The sequence below is a fragment of the Candida dubliniensis genome, chromosome R (assembly GCF_000026945.1).
Source record: "Candida dubliniensis CD36 chromosome R, complete sequence".
Taxonomy (NCBI): Eukaryota; Fungi; Ascomycota; class Pichiomycetes; order Serinales; family Debaryomycetaceae; genus Candida; species Candida dubliniensis.
The window spans coordinates 746469-764955 of NC_012867.1; the positions used below are offsets into that span (position 1 = coordinate 746469).

At 37.2% G+C, this 18487-nt stretch overlaps 9 protein-coding genes across 9 annotated transcripts; 3 read left to right on the top strand and 6 right to left on the bottom strand. All coding sequences in view use genetic code 12, as the record gives it.

Annotated features, from left to right (window-relative positions):
- Positions 1 to 998: 998 nt before the first annotated feature.
- Positions 999 to 2788, top strand: CD36_28610 (proton-coupled fructose symporter, putative; the record flags this gene model as incomplete). Its single annotated transcript, XM_002421862.1, has 2 exons — positions 999 to 1471; positions 1573 to 2788. 2 exons carry the CDS (start codon positions 999 to 1001, stop codon positions 2786 to 2788), a joined length of 1689 nt encoding a protein of 562 aa, XP_002421907.1.
- A 512-nt stretch (positions 2789 to 3300) lies between these two features.
- Positions 3301 to 4266, top strand: CD36_28620 (dual specificity phosphatase (phosphoserine/threonine and phosphotyrosine phosphatase), putative; the record flags this gene model as incomplete). The annotated part of the gene is made up of 1 exon (XM_002421863.1): positions 3301 to 4266. The coding sequence occupies one exon, from the start codon at positions 3301 to 3303 to the stop codon at positions 4264 to 4266; it is 966 nt and encodes a 321-aa protein (XP_002421908.1).
- A 6-nt stretch (positions 4267 to 4272) lies between these two features.
- Positions 4273 to 5088, bottom strand: CD36_28630 (conserved hypothetical protein; the record flags this gene model as incomplete). Its single annotated transcript, XM_002421864.1, has 1 exon — positions 4273 to 5088. One exon carries the CDS (start codon positions 5086 to 5088, stop codon positions 4273 to 4275), a length of 816 nt encoding a protein of 271 aa, XP_002421909.1.
- Positions 5089 to 5413: 325 nt separating this feature from the next.
- On the bottom strand, positions 5414 to 6772 carry CD36_28640 (conserved hypothetical protein; the record flags this gene model as incomplete). The annotated part of the gene is made up of 1 exon (XM_002421865.1): positions 5414 to 6772. One exon carries the CDS (start codon positions 6770 to 6772, stop codon positions 5414 to 5416), a length of 1359 nt encoding a protein of 452 aa, XP_002421910.1.
- A 140-nt stretch (positions 6773 to 6912) lies between these two features.
- Positions 6913 to 7953, bottom strand: CD36_28650 (conserved hypothetical protein; the record flags this gene model as incomplete). The annotated part of the gene is made up of 1 exon (XM_002421866.1): positions 6913 to 7953. The coding sequence occupies one exon, from the start codon at positions 7951 to 7953 to the stop codon at positions 6913 to 6915; it is 1041 nt and encodes a 346-aa protein (XP_002421911.1).
- A 368-nt stretch (positions 7954 to 8321) lies between these two features.
- On the bottom strand, positions 8322 to 10016 carry CD36_28660 (mitochondrial protein, putative; the record flags this gene model as incomplete). Its single annotated transcript, XM_002421867.1, has 1 exon — positions 8322 to 10016. The coding sequence occupies one exon, from the start codon at positions 10014 to 10016 to the stop codon at positions 8322 to 8324; it is 1695 nt and encodes a 564-aa protein (XP_002421912.1).
- Positions 10017 to 10493: 477 nt separating this feature from the next.
- On the top strand, positions 10494 to 12335 carry CD36_28670 (actin-interacting protein, putative; the record flags this gene model as incomplete). The annotated part of the gene is made up of 1 exon (XM_002421868.1): positions 10494 to 12335. One exon carries the CDS (start codon positions 10494 to 10496, stop codon positions 12333 to 12335), a length of 1842 nt encoding a protein of 613 aa, XP_002421913.1.
- Positions 12336 to 12343: 8 nt separating this feature from the next.
- CD36_28690 (conserved hypothetical protein) lies at positions 12344 to 13996 on the bottom strand (the record flags this gene model as incomplete). The annotated part of the gene is made up of 1 exon (XM_002421869.1): positions 12344 to 13996. The coding sequence occupies one exon, from the start codon at positions 13994 to 13996 to the stop codon at positions 12344 to 12346; it is 1653 nt and encodes a 550-aa protein (XP_002421914.1).
- Positions 13997 to 14975: 979 nt separating this feature from the next.
- CD36_28700 (citrate synthase, mitochondrial precursor, putative) lies at positions 14976 to 16485 on the bottom strand (the record flags this gene model as incomplete). The annotated part of the gene is made up of 2 exons (XM_002421870.1): positions 14976 to 16289; positions 16396 to 16485. The coding sequence occupies 2 exons, from the start codon at positions 16483 to 16485 to the stop codon at positions 14976 to 14978; spliced, it is 1404 nt and encodes a 467-aa protein (XP_002421915.1).
- Between the last annotated feature and the right edge of the window lie 2002 nt (positions 16486 to 18487).

Below are 18487 nucleotides of genomic sequence, written 5' to 3' on the forward strand. Positions count from 1 at the left end.
GGGAGAGATAGGATTGAATGCTTTAGACAATTTAGAACGTAAAAATATATAAAAAAAATAGAAAGAATACCAAACGTTTAAGCACTAGAGTTGGAAACTTTAGATTTAATTGTTTTTAAATAGGAGTAGTAGGTTTGTTAGATTGGTGGGAGCTAGCCGTTCCAAGTAAAAATGGTTAGTATACCAGAATTGGTATCTCTCTGAATTGTAGGAGAAAAGGAAAAAGGGTGGTTAGCATTGCACTCTCCAGACTCACCCCACTCTTTTCCCCATCAAAGCCTCTTGGTGTAAGCTGTTTGGCAAAAGTGGCGTTAGTTTGCTAGCCCGAAACAATCTCCTCCAATCAGAACTATCGCCTCACCCTTAAACTAGACGAATGCAGAAAAAAAGAGAAAGCACAAACGTATAAATTGCTTTGTTGGGGGTTTTGTGTTGTGTGGGGGGAACACAACTAAAAACTGAATCTCTCTGGAATAACAATTTTCCGTGGCAGACACCTCGAGGAAAAATAATAATAGTAACATCTATCGGAATAAATTAATGGTTTGTAAGTGTGTCACCGGGCTGTTTTCCTGCTGATCATCGATATAAAGAAGCAGCCTTCCCTTGTCAAAGTGATGAGGCACTATGCTTTACTTTTTGGCTCGAAAATTGCTACTCCACTCATGTTAGTGTTTAATTTGGCTAATTTATCTACATTGTGCTTGTACTAGCAACACCACCAACCACTTTTAGTCTCTTGTGCAGATACCATACGTAAACAAAGAGAAAAATTTTTCTGTGGTTGTTCCGAAACGCCAGATAGACTACGATTGTCTAAACATCCCATAATGCCCCCATTTCCCACCTTTTGGCAAAATGGGCACTGTTATCAAAAGTGAAGGTTTACGCAGTTTGCTATAAATACCCACGATTCCCTGCACCATGTTTTTACTGCTTTTTTTAAAAAAATACCGTTTCGAATAATCCTTAAATCTAAAATAAACAACAACCTAGCAATGCTGTCCGTTTCACTGGAAAAGAATTCTGGCTTGTTTGGAAAGGATGTCTATGACGAGACAAAAGAAAACAAGCCCAAATACGAGCACGACGAAGGGTTGGAGTTTGGGTCAGACTTTGACTTTGATGGCGAGTTTGAAAAGTATGCTGCCATGGGTGCTGCCGAAAAGCAGTCGGGCGCTTGGATGACCAATTTTAAAAACCTCGAATTCCCTCTTGGGGTATCTCCGTCGACGTTGGTCACGACGTTGGGTATATTTGCTGCCTTCTGTGGTATTCTTTCTGGTGTCGACCAGTCGTTGATCTCGGGTGCTTCCATCGGTATGGACAAGTCGTTGCACTTTAACAGCCACGAAAACTCGTTGGTATCGTCGCTCATGCCGTTGGGCGCAGTTGCTGGTTCTATTCTCCTCACCCCGTTGCAGAAGTTTGGGCGTAAGAAGGCGCTCATGGCATCCTGTATCTTATACACGTATGTATCATAATCTTGGTTGCCCCACCACAGGTGCAAAGCAAGCACAAATTGGGTTCCTGCTTGTTTGTTTGTTTGTTTACTAACATGCTTTGATATAGTATTGGTGCAATTTTGTGTGCAGCCGCACCCATCCCGAAAGAATTGGCTGATGGCACCTTCAACAACCATAGGTCCAGGGACGTCATGTACGCCGGAAGATTTATTTTGGGAATTGGTGTGGGCATTGAAGGTGGTGGTGTTGGTGTGTACATCAGTGAGTCGGTACCCAGTAGCAAGCGTGGGAGTCTTGTTTCGCTTTACCAACTCAGTATTGCCCTTGGGGAGGTGTTGGGGTATGCCATTGCTGCTATTTTCTACGAGGTGCATGGAGGGTGGCGTTTCATGGTTGGCTCCTCGTTGGTGTTCTCCACCATTGTGTTGATTGGTCTTTTCTTCTTGCCAGAGTCGCCGCGTTACTTGGTGTTCAAGGGGAAGTTTGGCGAAGCATTCAATGTGTTTGCGCGGTTGAGAGACTTGGGCGACAGACACAGCAAGATCGAGTTTGTCCAGATGGTCCAGGCTGCGGAGGCAGAAAGAGAGTTGCGTCTCACACAGAACAAGAGCAAGGTGTGGTTTGAGTTGGTCACCGTCCCCAGAAACCGCCGTGCCTTGGTGTACGGTGTTGTGATGATCACCTTGGGTCAGTTGACCGGTATCAATGCTGTAATGTACTACTTGTCGACGTTGATGAGCAGAATCGGGTTTTCCACAAAGAACTCAGTGTTCATGTCCTTGGTAGGTGGCGGGTCGTTGCTTCTTGGTACCATTCCGGCAATCTTGTACATGGACAAGTTTGGCCGTCGTGTGTGGGGGTATAACCTTGTTGGGTTCTTCATTGGGTTGGTGTTGGTTGGAGTTGGATACTCGATCGACATCGAAACAAACTTGGCTGCCGCTGAAGGGGTCTATCTCACTGGTCTTATTTTGTACATGGGCTTTTTCGGGTCGTATGCCTGTTTGACATGGGTTGTGCCAGCCGAATCGTTTTCGCTTGGGACTAGATCTCAGGGTATGACCATTTGCTCGGCGTTGTTGTATTTGTGGGCGTTCACTGTCACATACAATTTCAACAGAATGAAGGAGGCCATGACGTACACGGGGTTGACGATTGGGTTCTACGGTGGTATTGCGTTCCTTGGTTTCTTCTACCAGGTGTTGTTCATGCCAGAGACCAAGGGTAAGACTTTGGAAGAAATCGACGAGATATTTGAAAAACCATCGAGACAGCTTATCAAGGAGAATCTTCTGGGCTTGAAGAGATTCTGGGGTCGTTAAAGAGATTTGTTTTAATACATGGATCGTTTGTTTGTTTGTTTGTTTGTTTTCCCCGCTCTGTTATGTATCCAGTATTTAGTTGTCTGTTATAATGTTTATAGTAATGAATTAGAATCGATGTTTAAACGTTTGTGAAGGCTGTAAAAAGGGGGGTTCGAGGTGAATGCTCAAAATTGGCTAGTTAAGCATAAGCAGGCAATGTGCTTTTGCAAATCTCTCTGTAGTAAAAGTCCTGAATTCAACAGAGGCGCTTATTTTTAGTTTAAGGAATCAATAATCAAAGAACTGTTGATTACAGTGGTCTCTAAAGTTAACGAATGAAAGCCATCCTATTTTTAATTCATGAAGTATAATCGTATTCGGATTACTTGATGTGTGAATATATTATCAGCAAATTATGGTTTTGTAGTCTCATCAAAGGTTCAGAAAAAATTGCATAGAAAAAAAAAAGGAAGTTAAAGTTGAAAAATAGCAGAACTACAAGTTCCGATGACCAACAACACAAGCTTTCGATGCTGGTAACAAGAATTTTAGGAGGACTATATTTGTCTTCGATTGATCCCATTCTCAAGGAAATTGATTTGAAAACCGAATATGGTATAAGTCATATAGTTTCTGTTGTTCCTGGGGCCATGAAGGAATCTTATTCTTCAGATTATGAATGGAAACAGATTGAAATAACAGATGAAGAAACTACAAATGTCATTCAGTACTTTCCAGAGAGTTACAATTTTATTGACTCTGGTTTATTTAAAAATTCAAACAATAAAAAACATCAAGGTTGCGTACTAGTACATTGCTCGCAGGGTATTTCTAGGTCAGCTACATTTATAATAGCCTTCTTGATGCAAAAATATCATTTGAGTATAGACCAGGCTCTACATGCAGTAAGAAGAAAGTGTCCTGATGCTGAACCAAATCCTGGGTTCATGAATCAGTTAAGATTATATAGGGAAATGGAGTTTAAGATAGACGAAACTAACCAGAAATACAATGAGCTTTTGAAGAACAACGCTTTGAAAGCTGATCCAACAGGACGGGGCCTAAGAAACATGATAATGGACAAGAGTGAGTCGCCTAAGGAAGTAAAAGAAGAGCAAGCATACGAACTTCGTTGTAAGAGATGTCGACAAATACTAGCTGGCAGTGCCCATATTGAAGATCATGATATCCCTGAGTCAGACTCCCGTCAAGCAAGCTTTATCAAGACAGCCCCTAATTCCAGAAGAATAATTTCTATTGAGCGGGCAAGTCTGGATTGCTCTCACTACTTTTTCAAGGAACCAGTGAAGTGGATGAAACAAGAATTAGATAAGTCTGACATGGAAGGGAAGTTTCAATGCCCTAAATGTTCCTCCAAGGTTGGGGGCTACAGTTGGAGAGGTTCCAGATGCTCGTGTGGAAAGTGGATGGTTCCAGCTATTCATTTGCAGGAAGCAAAAGTGGATTATATAAAGAAAGAAAACTACTCTTCGTAATTAGTTTTAATCTACAATCATATCTTGCTCTGAATATTCATTTTCGTTTTGTTCATCAATTGGCAACAACGAACCACTCGTTGTGGTAGGATTAGTAGTCACAGTACGCCCAGTGTTAGTATTAGAATTAAAGGTTGTGCTTGTGCCACTGTTGCTACTGTTTATCAATATTCCTGTGTTTGGTACGGAATCCAAACTATGATCCTCTTGATATTCAACTTCGGCTGCCATAAACCCTTCGTCATCCATAGTAATGCCCACTTGTCCATGCATATGCTGCACATCCAGTTCATCTAAGGAATCTCTTTCATCATCGGTACCGGTGTATATTTCATCAGCATTAAATACCTGCGCATCTAAGTCAATTTCTGGTTGTTGTATCTGTTGTTGTATTGATATTGTGCTAGCATTGGCGCCTACTATTGCATCACTAGAGTTCTCGATGGCGACTACAGCAGGATCCATAGTTTGTTCATCCAGGCTGTAATACACTTTTTCCAATTCAATTTCCTCCATTGTTTGTACAATTCCAATCGGTCTAATAGTGGCATAACCTGTATTTCTTATTTTAGCTAATTGTGCATGTTTCAGCTGAGTCAAAGGAGTATTAGTAAATAGGGGGGAACTTTTGGTTGTTGTGTTTATAGTATATTCCAATTGATACAAACTGCCACCTGGAAAATCTGAAGAATATGCTGAAAGTGGAGGGGCATACAAGTTCTTGACGTGCTCTTGTTCACCTTTACTGGACATCTTAGAATCACGAGTCTTGCGGTTCCATAGACTGTAAAGGTCACTGGGAAAGGGGTTCGAGGAGTACATCTATTAGCTAATAGTCGATAAAATGAAAGCCTATGTAGTACAGTAAAGTCTGAATCAATATGTACCGTAAAAAAAAAAAAAAACAGCAGCAGCACCAAAAGGATTGGTGTAAACGTACAAAAGACTAGAACTATATTTTTTTGTTGTTCAAGAAACTGGAGGAATGCTAGCAAACTTTCAACGTAATCGCTGGAGCCATGCAGCTAAGTCGAGAGTGAACTACACTCGTTCATTAGTAATAAAACTAGCTCTTCCTGCTTGAATTAACTGAATTTTTTTTTTTTTAAATAGAATTCACTGTATATTTTTCCGACTATATGATTTCCTACACCTCTGTTTCACTTTCATCATCAGTCAAAACAAACTCATTCAAAACCTTCTGTCTCTCCTGGTCATCGTTAAGATACTCGTACTTTAATTCCAGACTACCGTGCAATGGCCAGACGAATCCAGTATCTCCCTTGACTCCACCGAGTGTTACAGTACATCCAAAGCAAATATCTATTGGGTCAGCACCATCAGTTTTATCTTCCTTGCCTAAGGATAAACTGGCTTGGAACATTTCGTAATACTCTTTTTCTTCACTGGTAATGATAGGAGCAGGATCTGTAACAGTGATTCTTTTCAACCAATTGCTTGGATTCTGATGAATATCAGCACCACAAATTTGACATTGGCATAATACATTACTTGGACTTCCCAATTTCTCGCCTGTTTTTGCTACCGTAGATGCCGTCGATGCATATCCAGTTGCGTCAAGTTGCTTAAAATAGTTTGTAGTCAAATCTCTAATAGTCAAATTCTTGTTTATCTTGGATTTTGCAATTGTCGACAGTATGACGTATTTGTTTAACTCGGCCAACTTTACATACGCTGATATTTCTGCTTGCAAAATTTCTCTTAATGGGAACATGACTTTTATTTCCCTATCGGCAACAATTTCAATATGGTCAGCAATTGATTTGTGAATAATTGACCCACGACCCTTAACTGTCAAGGCAATAATCTCGTTGGCTAGACGAGTCATACAATGGCCATATACAACTGTTTGGCAATTCTCCTTTGCCGCTACCCTTAGAATCAAGTCATTATATACAACTGTCAATAAATCCTCTGCAGAAGACTTGTTTGGGCAAAGTTGCAATATTTCAGTCAACGTCACTCGTGTTGGGTTGATACGCTTCAGCAAAGCCTTAAAATCTGGAGTTAATGAAATCCTGTGCAAACAATCCTCATCAATATATGAATCCAAAGATAAAACTTTCAAATCTATTTTAACTGGCTGGTATGTTTTCAAAAGGCCTGGAATTGTATACTTGATCCTGTTGTTCAAGCTACTTAATTCATATTCATCCAAATTAACAACAACTAATTCAAATCCTTGTTTGCCCTTATGTAGTTCATTCTGTTCTTGCAATAAGGAGCCAAGAATATCTAATAGAACCAAAGACGACTCGCCTCCCGATAGAGCTAGAAGTATTCTTTGAGTTCCGTATTGTTCAATCGCTCTTCCAAATTTGACTTTGTATCTCTCATCGTGCATTTGTTTTCTAAGTTTACCACGAATAAAACGTATATAACAGTTTGAGCATAACTTTTCCACCCTTGCATGTATTATGGCATTCTCGGTTTTGCATTTCTGACAAATCTCGGTTCCAGTTAAGTATTCTATGGCTTCTGGCATTGTCCGATGAGTTGGTGAGGAAGGTTACATAAATTTCTTTTTTTTTTTTTTTTTTTTTTTTTTTTTTCTTCCGCTTGATGTTTTTGGGATAAAATAAATGCTTCTAATAAATACATAATGTTGCTATACTTTTGATTCTACTAATCTAAATCTACGTTACAAATTTCTTTGATTCGTTCTACAGTAATATTGGCAAATTGCTCACTCTGAGCAACACAGAAACTGTGGCTGATAGGATTAACCTCATCATCACATACTTCGCAGATTGTATTATCACTGTTGCCATATTTATTAATCAAATATTCTCTAGTTTCATTAGCAACCCAGTGATCATCTCTAGCGAAAAATAACCAGTTTTTGATACCATTGTCTGAATGCTTAAAGTACCAGTCGTTGATGTCGTCTTGTGTATCTATAACCAACATTTCTTCCTTTGCCATTTCTAATGCTTGCTTAACCACAGTTCCCGATTTTACTATTTTATAAGCACCTTCAACAGAGTTTTCAAATCCATTACCAGTTTTGTTTCCTAATAAATGATAGTACAAGAGTTTGCGCAAAATTAATGCAGGAATTAAACTAACAAAAAACCTGAAGACAAGCACAATACTGACGATCGGAACTTTCTTTTGCATTAATCCAGACAATACCCTTCCCGAGGACGAAGCAGAAATATTGTGAATCGTTGGGGTAACAAACCCACTAAACTTGATATTGAATTTCCCATTCAAATTCTTATCGTGGTACAATCTTCTGATTGTGCGTTGATAAACAAAAGACCCCATTGAATGATGCAAAAAATATAAATTGGGAATTATGTTAGATTCATTCTTAGTTAAGATCAACTGTTTCAAAACATCATATTTGTGTTCAATTTGATAGGAAACATCGTAGGTTTTTCTCTTGGTTGAATCTAGAAATCCAACGTGACCAATACATAAGGTTTCGAACTGAGGAAAGTGTTTACGTATTGAGTCCAAATACGATATGTAAAAATCTACCAATCCGGGGTTTCCTGGGATCAAAACAAATATGTTTGTAGTGGCAAATCTCTCTAATGGAGGCTTATGATAAACTGGGGTCTTGGGCGTGGTATTCAAGTAAGTTACGGTCATTTGTAATTGTAGATATTCCTCCCCATAAGTTTCAGTGGCACTAGCTCTTCTACCAAAGAATTTCATTGATTGGCATATCTGGAAAAAAGCAGGAGAAAAAAAAACTCAAAAATCACTTCATCACGTGTAGAGAAAACCCCTAACACGATCGCTGACCATGCTATAAAAAAATAATATATTCCTAAACTATGTCTAAATGTAGAGCAAGCTTCATTCATCCTAAGTTAAAGAAGTTGTCGTGAAGCTGGAAGTGTCAGGAGAGATGATGCTCAAAAAGATCGTCTACGCTGGCAGTTAACTCTTTCAATGGCAATTACATTACGGCTCACATTTAACAATACATTTAACGGAATATATATACGAACTATGAAAATACGGCCCTTATCTTTACGACATTGGAAGGATTGATGAGTGAGAGGGGGAAAACATGATACCTAGATAATTCTTGATTCGCTTTCAATTAAACCAAGTAGGAACTCGATTTCAAGTCTCTTTCTACCTTCAACAACCCAATCATTAGCAAGCTTTCTACTCCAACCTTTCAAGTTAGCAGCTTCTTCAACTGCAATATCCAATTCACCTCTGGCCAAACTTGATTCTACTCTTCCAATAACAGATTCAATATCTTTTCCATCTTCTTTGATACCTTTCACGGGTAATAAAAGTTTAGAAAAAACAATGGATGCCAAGTGACCCAATAAACCAGCATTTGGTGGCAACAACGAAGCAGACCTCAATTCTGGGGCCAATTGTTCCCAACGAGACAATAACTGGGCATTAGTCAAAATAGAGTGGGTAGACTCGTTTGTAACCAATGGGCTCAAATCCTTTATGGCTAATTTTAAGACTTCGTCATCACTTGCAATTTTGGTTAACTCATCAAGATATGGTTTGATAGGCTGTGGTTTGTCACCAGCAGTTGGAGCTAATAACAAAGATTTGAGTTTGGAGACAGTCTGGTGAATTATTGCCTTTTTATGATTTGAAACAATCTGTGTTTCGAATCCTTCAGCAAACTTCTCTAATTCAATGATACGGTCATTTAATTTCTCTAAGTTGGCTAATCTGCCAGTTCTTTCTTCGTTTAATTTCTCTGAGACTAATTTTTCAAAATTTTTGGTTTGCTCGATTCTAACCATGGCAACTGCATTACTGGCAGCTTGAGAAATAGCAGCTCTGGCTGCTTGGATTTCTTGGTTTAATTTTTGGTTCAATTTAGATTCTAACTGTTGTTTTTCAGTACTAAACTGATGCAATAAATTCTCAGTTAATTCTAATTCTTTTCTTGTGAATGAGGAAAATAATTCAGTTTGTGATACTTTCAATTTCTTTTGCAATTCATTGTCAAAGTCCTTGGTCAAACTGTTCAATCTAGAGGCCAATTGGTTAACACTAGTGTTTACAGACGCAACTAGTTTGTCATCTTTGTTGGCAAGAGAACTGGCATCAATTGATTGTATAAAGTTGTTGAATGAAGTGATTGTTTGTTTGACTGTGTCGTCAACCGATTTGCCAAGATCAGAATTTAATTCAATCAAGGGCAAATGGGCAAAGTCTTTTTTGACGCTTTCAATTTCAACACCCCTTTGTAATTGTTCAGCAGGAGTCAAGTCTGTACCGCTTTTATGCCCAATATGAGTGGAAGCTATTTTCTTTTTGGTTTCCTTGATTATATCTTCACCTCTGTGTTCTAATTTTTGAGTAAGTTCGTCAATGTCATCTTTAGTTGGCAATTTGACATTTGTGAATTTGCTTTTCAAGTTTTCCCATGCTTCTTCTAAATCCTCAGTGGATCCATTTTCAATGAAATCAATCAATTCTTCATGGAATGGTAATTGTTTATCAATCACAAAATCCATAACCTTGTCATTCTTTGTGGCAGCATATAATGTCCCTCCATAAACAACTGTGGCTAATAAAGTAGTCTTGAAAAGAAACCCAAACAATGAAAATTTCTTGGTTTTTGGAGGAGGTGGTGGTGGTGGGGGGATTTCTGATCCCTGTGGTTTGACCGTTGGTGGAACTGGTGGTGAAACTACTTTTGGGGCATTATTGAATCTCACGGTACTTGTTGATACACTACGAATATTTACAGCTCCTTTCACGCTGCGACTAGTAATTCTAATCATTGTTTCTTTCTAGTATGTATAGAATTGCTGAGTAACTCTTATCCTTGATGACTGTACTAGACTTTAATAAATGTAGTGATGGAAAACAAATAAGAAAATATTTTCTGGAAAAAAAAAAAAAAAGAGCGTTCTTTGACCCCCTCTCACTGGTACAGTTTTTACTGAGTTGCTCACTGGTTGGTAGTGAATCGATTATCTTTTTTCTTCTTCATCTTTGTCTCCCTTAATTTTTCATCACGCCCAATCAAAAATCTGGGTAGTGTATACAGCTACAAAAAAATAAACAAAGAGGAAGTAGTGGTGGTGGTGAGAACAATAATACTTCTTGTACCTCGTCCTCTCCGCGACAGTCACACTGGACTCCTGTCGTACCATTCAATCGTTCTGTTGGAACAAATATTATATATACATATTCTTTTCCTCTTGTTATTATTTTGACGTACTCACGAGCAACAGATTTCATACAATCAAAAAATAATGTCAATTCAACCTTTGTCAATTACTGTTCCACACCCATCTACCCAAAGGGGACATGCAACACATATATCCTACGACCCAGTTAACGAGAGATTAGCTTATGTTAATGGGAAGTCTGTCATAATCAGACCAGTGGATTTCAAGGCTATTGCACCAACTGTGGTTTTCTCGAAACATATTCACCCGACAACTGCAGTAAAGTTTTCTCCATCTGGGTACTATGTTGCTTCTGGTGACGAAGCAGGACATATTAAAATTTGGGACGCCTCACCAAAGTCGGAACCTGATTTTGAGCAGCCAGTTATCAAGAGTGAATTTCAAGTAATGTCGGGTCCTATTAGGTCAATTGCTTGGGATGCCGATAATTCTCGTATCATTGCTGTTGGCCAAGGTAAAGAAAAATTTGGACATGCCTTTTCATGGGATTCTGGTAATTCGATTGGGGATATTCAAGGGCATAGTTCACCTATCAATTCTGTTGATATAAAACCCCAAAGACCATATCGTGCTGCCACTGTTGGTGACGATCACGCTCTTGTGTTTTTCACAGGTCCACCATTCAAATTCGATAAAAGTTTGAGGGGCAATCACAACAATGTAGTGAGAGATGTTAAATTTAGTCCTGATGGAGAGCATATTGTTTCGGTGGGCTCAGATAGAGTTATTACTATTTACCAAGGGAAAACAGGAGAATTTGTTAAAAAAATTGAAAAAGCTCATGAAGGTGGTATTTTCGCTGTAGCTTGGTTGTCCGACTCTAAGCATTTCATCACTGCGTCAGCAGACAACACATTAAAAAAATGGACATTAGAAGGTGAGACCACTCAAACATTTGAAATCAGTAGTACCCCATCAATTGCTAATCAGCAGGTTGGGTTGGCATTGACCAAAGAATTTGTTGTTTCTCTTTCAGGAAATGGTAACTTGAATTATTTCGATTACAAGGGGAATTTAGTGCAAATTGTTCAAGGTCATCAGTCACCTATAACTAAAGTTGAATTTCATAAGGGTTTTCTTTTAAGTGGTGGATCGGATGGAAAACTTTTTAAATGGGAGGTGGCAACCGACGGACCAAAAGCGTTGCCAATATTACAGGATGATGATGAACATTCAAATTATGTTGTTGATATATTAACAGTTGATGATGTGACATATACAGCTGGATGGGATGATACTTTGAAATCATGGAGGGATGGTAAAGTGGTTTCTTCAGTTGAATTACCTTCGCAACCAAAACAGTTGGGCTCAATGAAGGATGCTGTTTTTGTCTTGTTTGAATCTGCATTGCAGTTGTACACAGAGGTTAACTTTGAGTTGATCGCTGAGACCAAATTTGATTTTACAGCTACATGTGCTGCACCAATTAATGATACATGCATTTTGATAGCCAACACTACCAGCAATACAGTAGAAGAATTCCAAGTTGAAAATGGGCAAATTAGCAAAACTTCCAAGGAATTTCCGAAAAGTCGTTCTCCTCCGACCTTTATAACAGTATCCCCTTCTCGCGAGTTTTTCGCTGTTGCTGATTCTGCTGGTAAGTATACATTGTTCAATGCTTTAGACAGCACTGTGGTGTCAACTCGTTGGGCTTTCCACAATAGCAAGGTTTTCGATGCGAAATGGACACCAGACTCGAAGTATTTGATAAGTGGTGGGTTGGATAGTAGTTTATTATTGTATTCAGTGGAGAAGCCTTCAAGGGTTATCAAGTATCTTTTAGCGCACCCATCTGGCATATCTAGTTTAGCTTGGGTAGAATACGACTCAGAAAAGAAAACCGGGACATTTGTCAGTGCCGGTTTGGATGCTACTATTAGATCTTGGAACATTTCTATTTAGATATTAGATTAGATACGTATTTTAGACCGTAGAGACATATCCGAAAACATATCTCGTAAGAATGGTGTTAAATTTGAATCATGTTGCAAATATTTCCAAACATGCTTGATCGCAAACAACCCGACGGAGCTAATAAATGGACTATTTTCGTATGGCTTCAATATCCCAATTATTTCCTGTGAGACAAAATACGGGGAATTTAGTGGGAACAACAAACTTTCTTTTAATCTATCCTCTGTTGATACTCTTTGACTTAACCCTTCGTGTAAAAATAACAAAGCTAGCCGGTGTAGCACATTAATAACCGCGATAAGCTCATCATGATAATAAAATATTGGAAACGGTAAGTTATAAGATTGTTGATGTATTCCTGAACGTAAAGCGGTTGGTATTTCCGTTAGAATATCGATTTTATGGATTTTCCATTGATAGTAATCATAGACTTTGTGGCCTTTTTGGTTAGTTGACGATATATCATAAGTGAAATTCCATATGTTTATTAGATTGACCAATACGTTTTTGTAATGCCACACGTTGGAAACTTGAAATGTTGATGACCCCAATAAATCTTTTTGCAAGTTGAAAAATGTTGAATCAGGTATGAACTGTGACAGGTTTTGCCCAGCTAACAGTGAATGCAAAAAGCTTGTTCTTAATACTGTCCAAAAACAGCAATCCAAAATCGGATCTAACCCAATTTCGTTGCTTGGTTGGTTTTTACATAATTCAACTGACATGTTCTTGTAATGTTGCAAATGAGACGACTCAACTTGAGGGAATTTGCTCTCAAATATACATAGCAACATCATTGCCATTAAACATCTATATTGCAACGATCTACTTGGGTTATTGTCTCGCGACTGATTGTGAATTATTGCAATTGTTGTTTGATAATAATGGATGCATCTTGTAAAATCACTTTTTGATAATTCATATTCTGTCAAACAATAGATACCGTTCAATATAACTTGTGTGTCATCCAATAAAGCAAGTTCAATGAAAATTTGAGAAAAGATTTCAAGTGAGGCAAAAACGTCTAAGGCTTTTCCTACTAAACAATTAAAATAGCCTAATAGCTGGTTTTCTCGAGCGTCCTCAATTCTATTCCGTGCAAGGTGTACATCATTGAGACCAGTTTTGTTCTTGAATAGAATTCTAATTTCATAAAGTGAATAGGATTCAAGATTTTTCTCCGTTGTATGATTTTCTTTCATTCTATGGATTTTTGGTTTGGGGTTACCTTTTGTTTGTACTGGAATGAATGTTTCTGAACTTTTTGCTTTGCTTGATTTTGAGTTGTTTTTATGTTTTTGGAAAGTTGTTGTGTTTGGTCCTGGAGGTGATGGTTGTTTTGAATGGAGCAAATTAAAGTTGGGCGAATAAACTGGAAGTGAATTATTAATGTGCCTTTGTTGAACCTGTGCTGGAATAGATGAAGAAACCCCATCTGGTTGTCTTAAAATGGTTGGATATTGAAGAGCAAATGGTAATTGCGTTGTATTTGGAATGAATCCTTGTGTGCTTGCAGAAGGTCCAGAAACATAATGTTCATTCTTATAATCTGTATTTGGTAATATTTTCTTGTGAGAATGGCCACTATTTTCAGCTCCTAAGAGTCTGTCTCGTGGATATACCAGTTGTTTTGAAGGTTGGTTTTGCATTCTGTTGTAACAAATATAGGAAATAAACAAACAAAATTATGTGTATTAAGTTATATAAACAAAGCAGCTTCAAGAATAGCTTTCAAAAGGCACTATTATAGCAAAATCTTTTATAGTGTATATTACTGGATACAATAAGGTCATGAAAGTAATTCCAAATGAAGAAAAATGATTTTTCAAGGGGGAGAGGGGTGAATTAGATTAGAACAAACGAAGAATTTACGTTCATAGCAATTAAACTGAGATAAAGATTATCGCTTGAGAAATGACGAGTATGGGGCCTCACGGTTATTAACCATAAATTTCAATTGGTAATATAACTAAACTTTGGGACTTTATTATAAAAAGTTGGCTAACTATAATTTTTTGTCCATCTTGGTTATGGGGAGGTTAGGAACACTGTTGCAGCCTAATTCTTATCAAAGTGCACTATTTTTACGATTGTGTTAGTATTATGCTTTATTGTCATATAAAGGGAATCTATCTCCTTAGCAATTGAGAAAAGTCTATAAGCTGGAGTAATAATAATACTTCAACAATTATGGATAACAATGAAATTCTAGAAACCGTTTCGAATTCGTTTTTCTTTTCTTTTTTTTTTTCCCCTTATATATGCAGAGACAAAGCACCTACATAAACAACAACAATAATAATGCGGGGGGCGGCATATTCTCGTTGTAGTTGTTTTTGTCTGTGGGTCCACGCCCTTTTTATCAATACATTGTAGATATGACGAGAATGAGAGCGCCGGGTTTAGTTTTAAACTTATTATACCACATCCAGTTTTCAATCAAAAAAAAAAAAAAATGTTTTATTCACAGTAAATAAATAAGATTTATTTTTATCAAAAATGACATACATATATATAGGTGAGGCGTGATTAAAACATATCAAAATAATAAAACTACTAATAAATACATCATTGAATAATAAATAATAAATAAATAAAATCTAGTCAAACAGGGTACCCGTCAAATCATTAAGCTTTGTTGATGTTTTTGACCAATTCAATGTATTTTTCGGTGGAGAAAGATTTTGGTCTTTCAATTGGCATACCGATACCACGGTCCAAGATCAATTGTGGCAAGACACCAAATGCTCTGGAAACACCAAACAAGACAGTGTAGAAAGATTGTTCAGTCAAACCGTAGTATTGTAACAAGACACCAGAGTGGGAATCGACATTTGGCCATGGGTTCTTGGTCTTCCCGTGTTTGGTCAAAACACCTGGAGCAACTTCGTAAATGTTTGAAACCAATTTGAACAATTCGTAGTCTGGCATGTGTTTAAGAGCAAATTCTCTTTGAGCAGTGTATCTTGGATCGGTCTTTCTCAAGACAGCGTGACCATAACCTGGGACAACTCTACCAGAGTTCAAAGTTTCCCACAAGTATTTTTCAATGGCTTCCTTGGAGTAGTCACCGTTTAATTCTTCTCTTAATTTAAACAACCATTCCAAAACTTCTTGGTTAGCTCTACCGTGCAATGGACCAGCTAAACCATTCAAACCAGCAGCCAAGGACAAGAATGGAGAAGACAAAGCTGAACCAACCAAGTGGGTGGTGTGAGCAGAGACGTTACCACCTTCGTGGTCGGAGTGGATGGTAAGGTACAATCTCATTAATTCAACAAATTCCTTGTTGTCACCAAAACCTAACAAGCTGGCCAAGTTAGCACCGTAATCCAATTTAGGATCAATGGCAGCTGGTAATTTACCATCGTGGAAAACGTTTCTGTAAATCTTAGCAGCAATGGTTGGCAATTTAGCTAACAAATCAATGGAATCTTCGTAAGTGTGTTTCCAGTATTCAGATTTGTTGACACCCTTAGCATAAGCTTGGGCAAATTGGGATTCAGATTCTAAAGCAGTAACGGCAATTGAAAATTGAGCCATTGGGTGCAAGTGAGATGGAGATCTGTCGATTAATTCTTCAACGTGCTTTGGTAATGCTGATCTAGCGGCAAATTCTTCGGATAAAGCCTTGGTTTGAGCTTCAGTTGGAACTTCACCGGTTAACAATAACCAGAAAAGAGCTTCTGGTAATGGTTCTTCGCCACCTGGTGCTTTTGGTAATTCTTTTTGAATGTCTGGGATGGTTCTTCCTCTGAAACGGATACCTTCAATTGGGTCCAAAACAGAACCTTCCCAAACTAAACCTTTGATACCTCTCATACCACCGTAAGCTTGTTCCAATAAAACTTCACCAATGACAGTTTTACCGTGTTCTTTTTTGAATTGTTTGACTTCTTCAGCTTTGGCTGGCAAGATTTCTTCCAATCTTTGTTTTAAAGTCTAAGCAAATGAGTTAGTATATTCGGTGTTTGAAATATTTATGTGTATATGTTGCGAGGAAAAGCTCATGCAGATTGTCCTGGCCTTCAAATTAGTGAATACATACTGGTTCAGCAGAGGCATATGTTCTGATACTGTTTTTGAAAGTGCTTTTGGCTACGTTGCTTGAACGTTGAATTGATCTAAATGCAGACATTGTTTGATAAATATATTATATTCCAAAGAAACTTGAAAGATGTGAAAAGGAAAAGAAGGAAAGAAGAAAGAAAAAAAAATAGAAGGGAATCAATTGCAAATAAATAAAAAAAAAAATCCAGCAAGAAATCAGTTGAAATTTATATTCCAAATTTTTTTGGTTTCAATGGCTCTTGAGTTGTGGTGAACAATTTTTTTTTTTTTTTCCTCATGGATTTAGTTGAGTTTTGTGTCTGTCGTGCTGTCCGTACAGCTTCACCTGTGAAAATTGAATTTATTCTTTTTTTTTATTTTCTTCTGAGAGCTTTTTGTCATTCTTTGTTGAACTTGAGAAGAAAAAAAAAAAGTCTGACTTGTATTTCCAACCAATCAATTCTTCTGAATCCAAAAGAGAGGGAGAGAAAAAAAAAAAAAACTTTTAACGGGTCATGGGTATAGTCTTATATGCATGAAACAATGCAAGTTGCAATCAATTACCTCATAGATTAAATCCATAATTTAATCTAACACAAACATTTGAATTTGAATTTGAATTTGAATTTGAACTTATATGTTCTTCGGATGCAAAGGTACAAAGCATTGTTTATTTTGGTTTCCTTTTCTTTTTTTTTCCCTTTTTATCCTCGGAGTTTTTTTTTTTTTTGTTATCTTTCAAAAAAATGGATATTACAGCCGGGTAGAACAAGAATTTGATAATTTAATCTTCTTTTCTCTGAAGCTACAGTTTTATAATCACCAATTAGTTTTTATACAAATGTAGTATACTTTGAATTGATCTTATTTATTGCTATTGGGAACCATACTATTAATATCAAAATTGTTCCGAAATAGACCAAAGTTAGTGTGCTAAGTTTTTTTTTTTTTTTTGCTCATGAAAAATTAGCAAGAATTATTTAGAGGAACACACGCACACACATCATATCAAACAACTAATTAAATTGTCAGTTTCTATTGGCCAATTCCTTGCCGATACTTTTATTTTCCCCAGATTTCTCGGTACCATTATATTGTTTGGCAGACATTTTTTCGGTCGTAGGATACTTTGAACACTTTGAACAATCATTATTATTCGTTGATATGTTGACCTACAAATTAAAATTAATAGTTTACTTCAAAAATTAATTTGTAATTATACTTCTTTCCTTTTTAGTTATGGTATATTCTTCCTTTTCACTTTTTCTGATTAATGCAATTGTTGGATGTTTTTTTTTTTGTGAAAGTATTGATTGTGGAAATAGTCTTGGTTCGGAGTTTATCCTTACCCCATACTTTTCGTGGATACAATTGACCAAAGAAAAAGAAATCCACGTTTGAGGCAATCCTTAAGCATTATGCAATATGCTTTTTACCCGTGAATTTTCTCTGTTTGTCTCAAATCTATTGTTTGTGCATCAAAAAACGAAGAGCAAAGAAATGATTCCGTGGTAATTAATGATGTACTCTGCGGCTTTTTTTTTTTTTTTTGTAATGACTGGACAGCAAAACAATTGATTTCAATGGTTGATACTCAAATTGTTGTCAATGTGAGTTTGTCTTGTTATTCCGAATTACCTTTAGTGTTTTTGGGTTCTTTTTTTTTCAAGCACTTATTCGGTTTGCATTCAAAAAAAGGAAGCAAATACAAAATGATGTGGGAGAACGAGACACGAAGGGATATTACCAACTTTTCGCATTTAATAACAAAGGTGTATGATAATCATTCAAATGTTGGAATATACATGGCAAGAATTATTCGATCCAGAATATTTTAAATTATTATTATATTTTTTTTTTCTTGGGTGTTCAACTCCGAGAAACTCAAATTGAATCATAATTTAAATGTGGGGGTGGGGCTCGTGTGGGGATTTTTCAACAATACGTTTAAAAAAAAAACATACTTTCCTTATGCACCAAAATAAACAATACTCAACTCTGGATTAAACACTGCAGTCACGAAATGTTTGACTGGAGGAGTCATCAGTGGGGTCAAACGTAATACGTAAATCTGTTTTGGCGTTATTTCT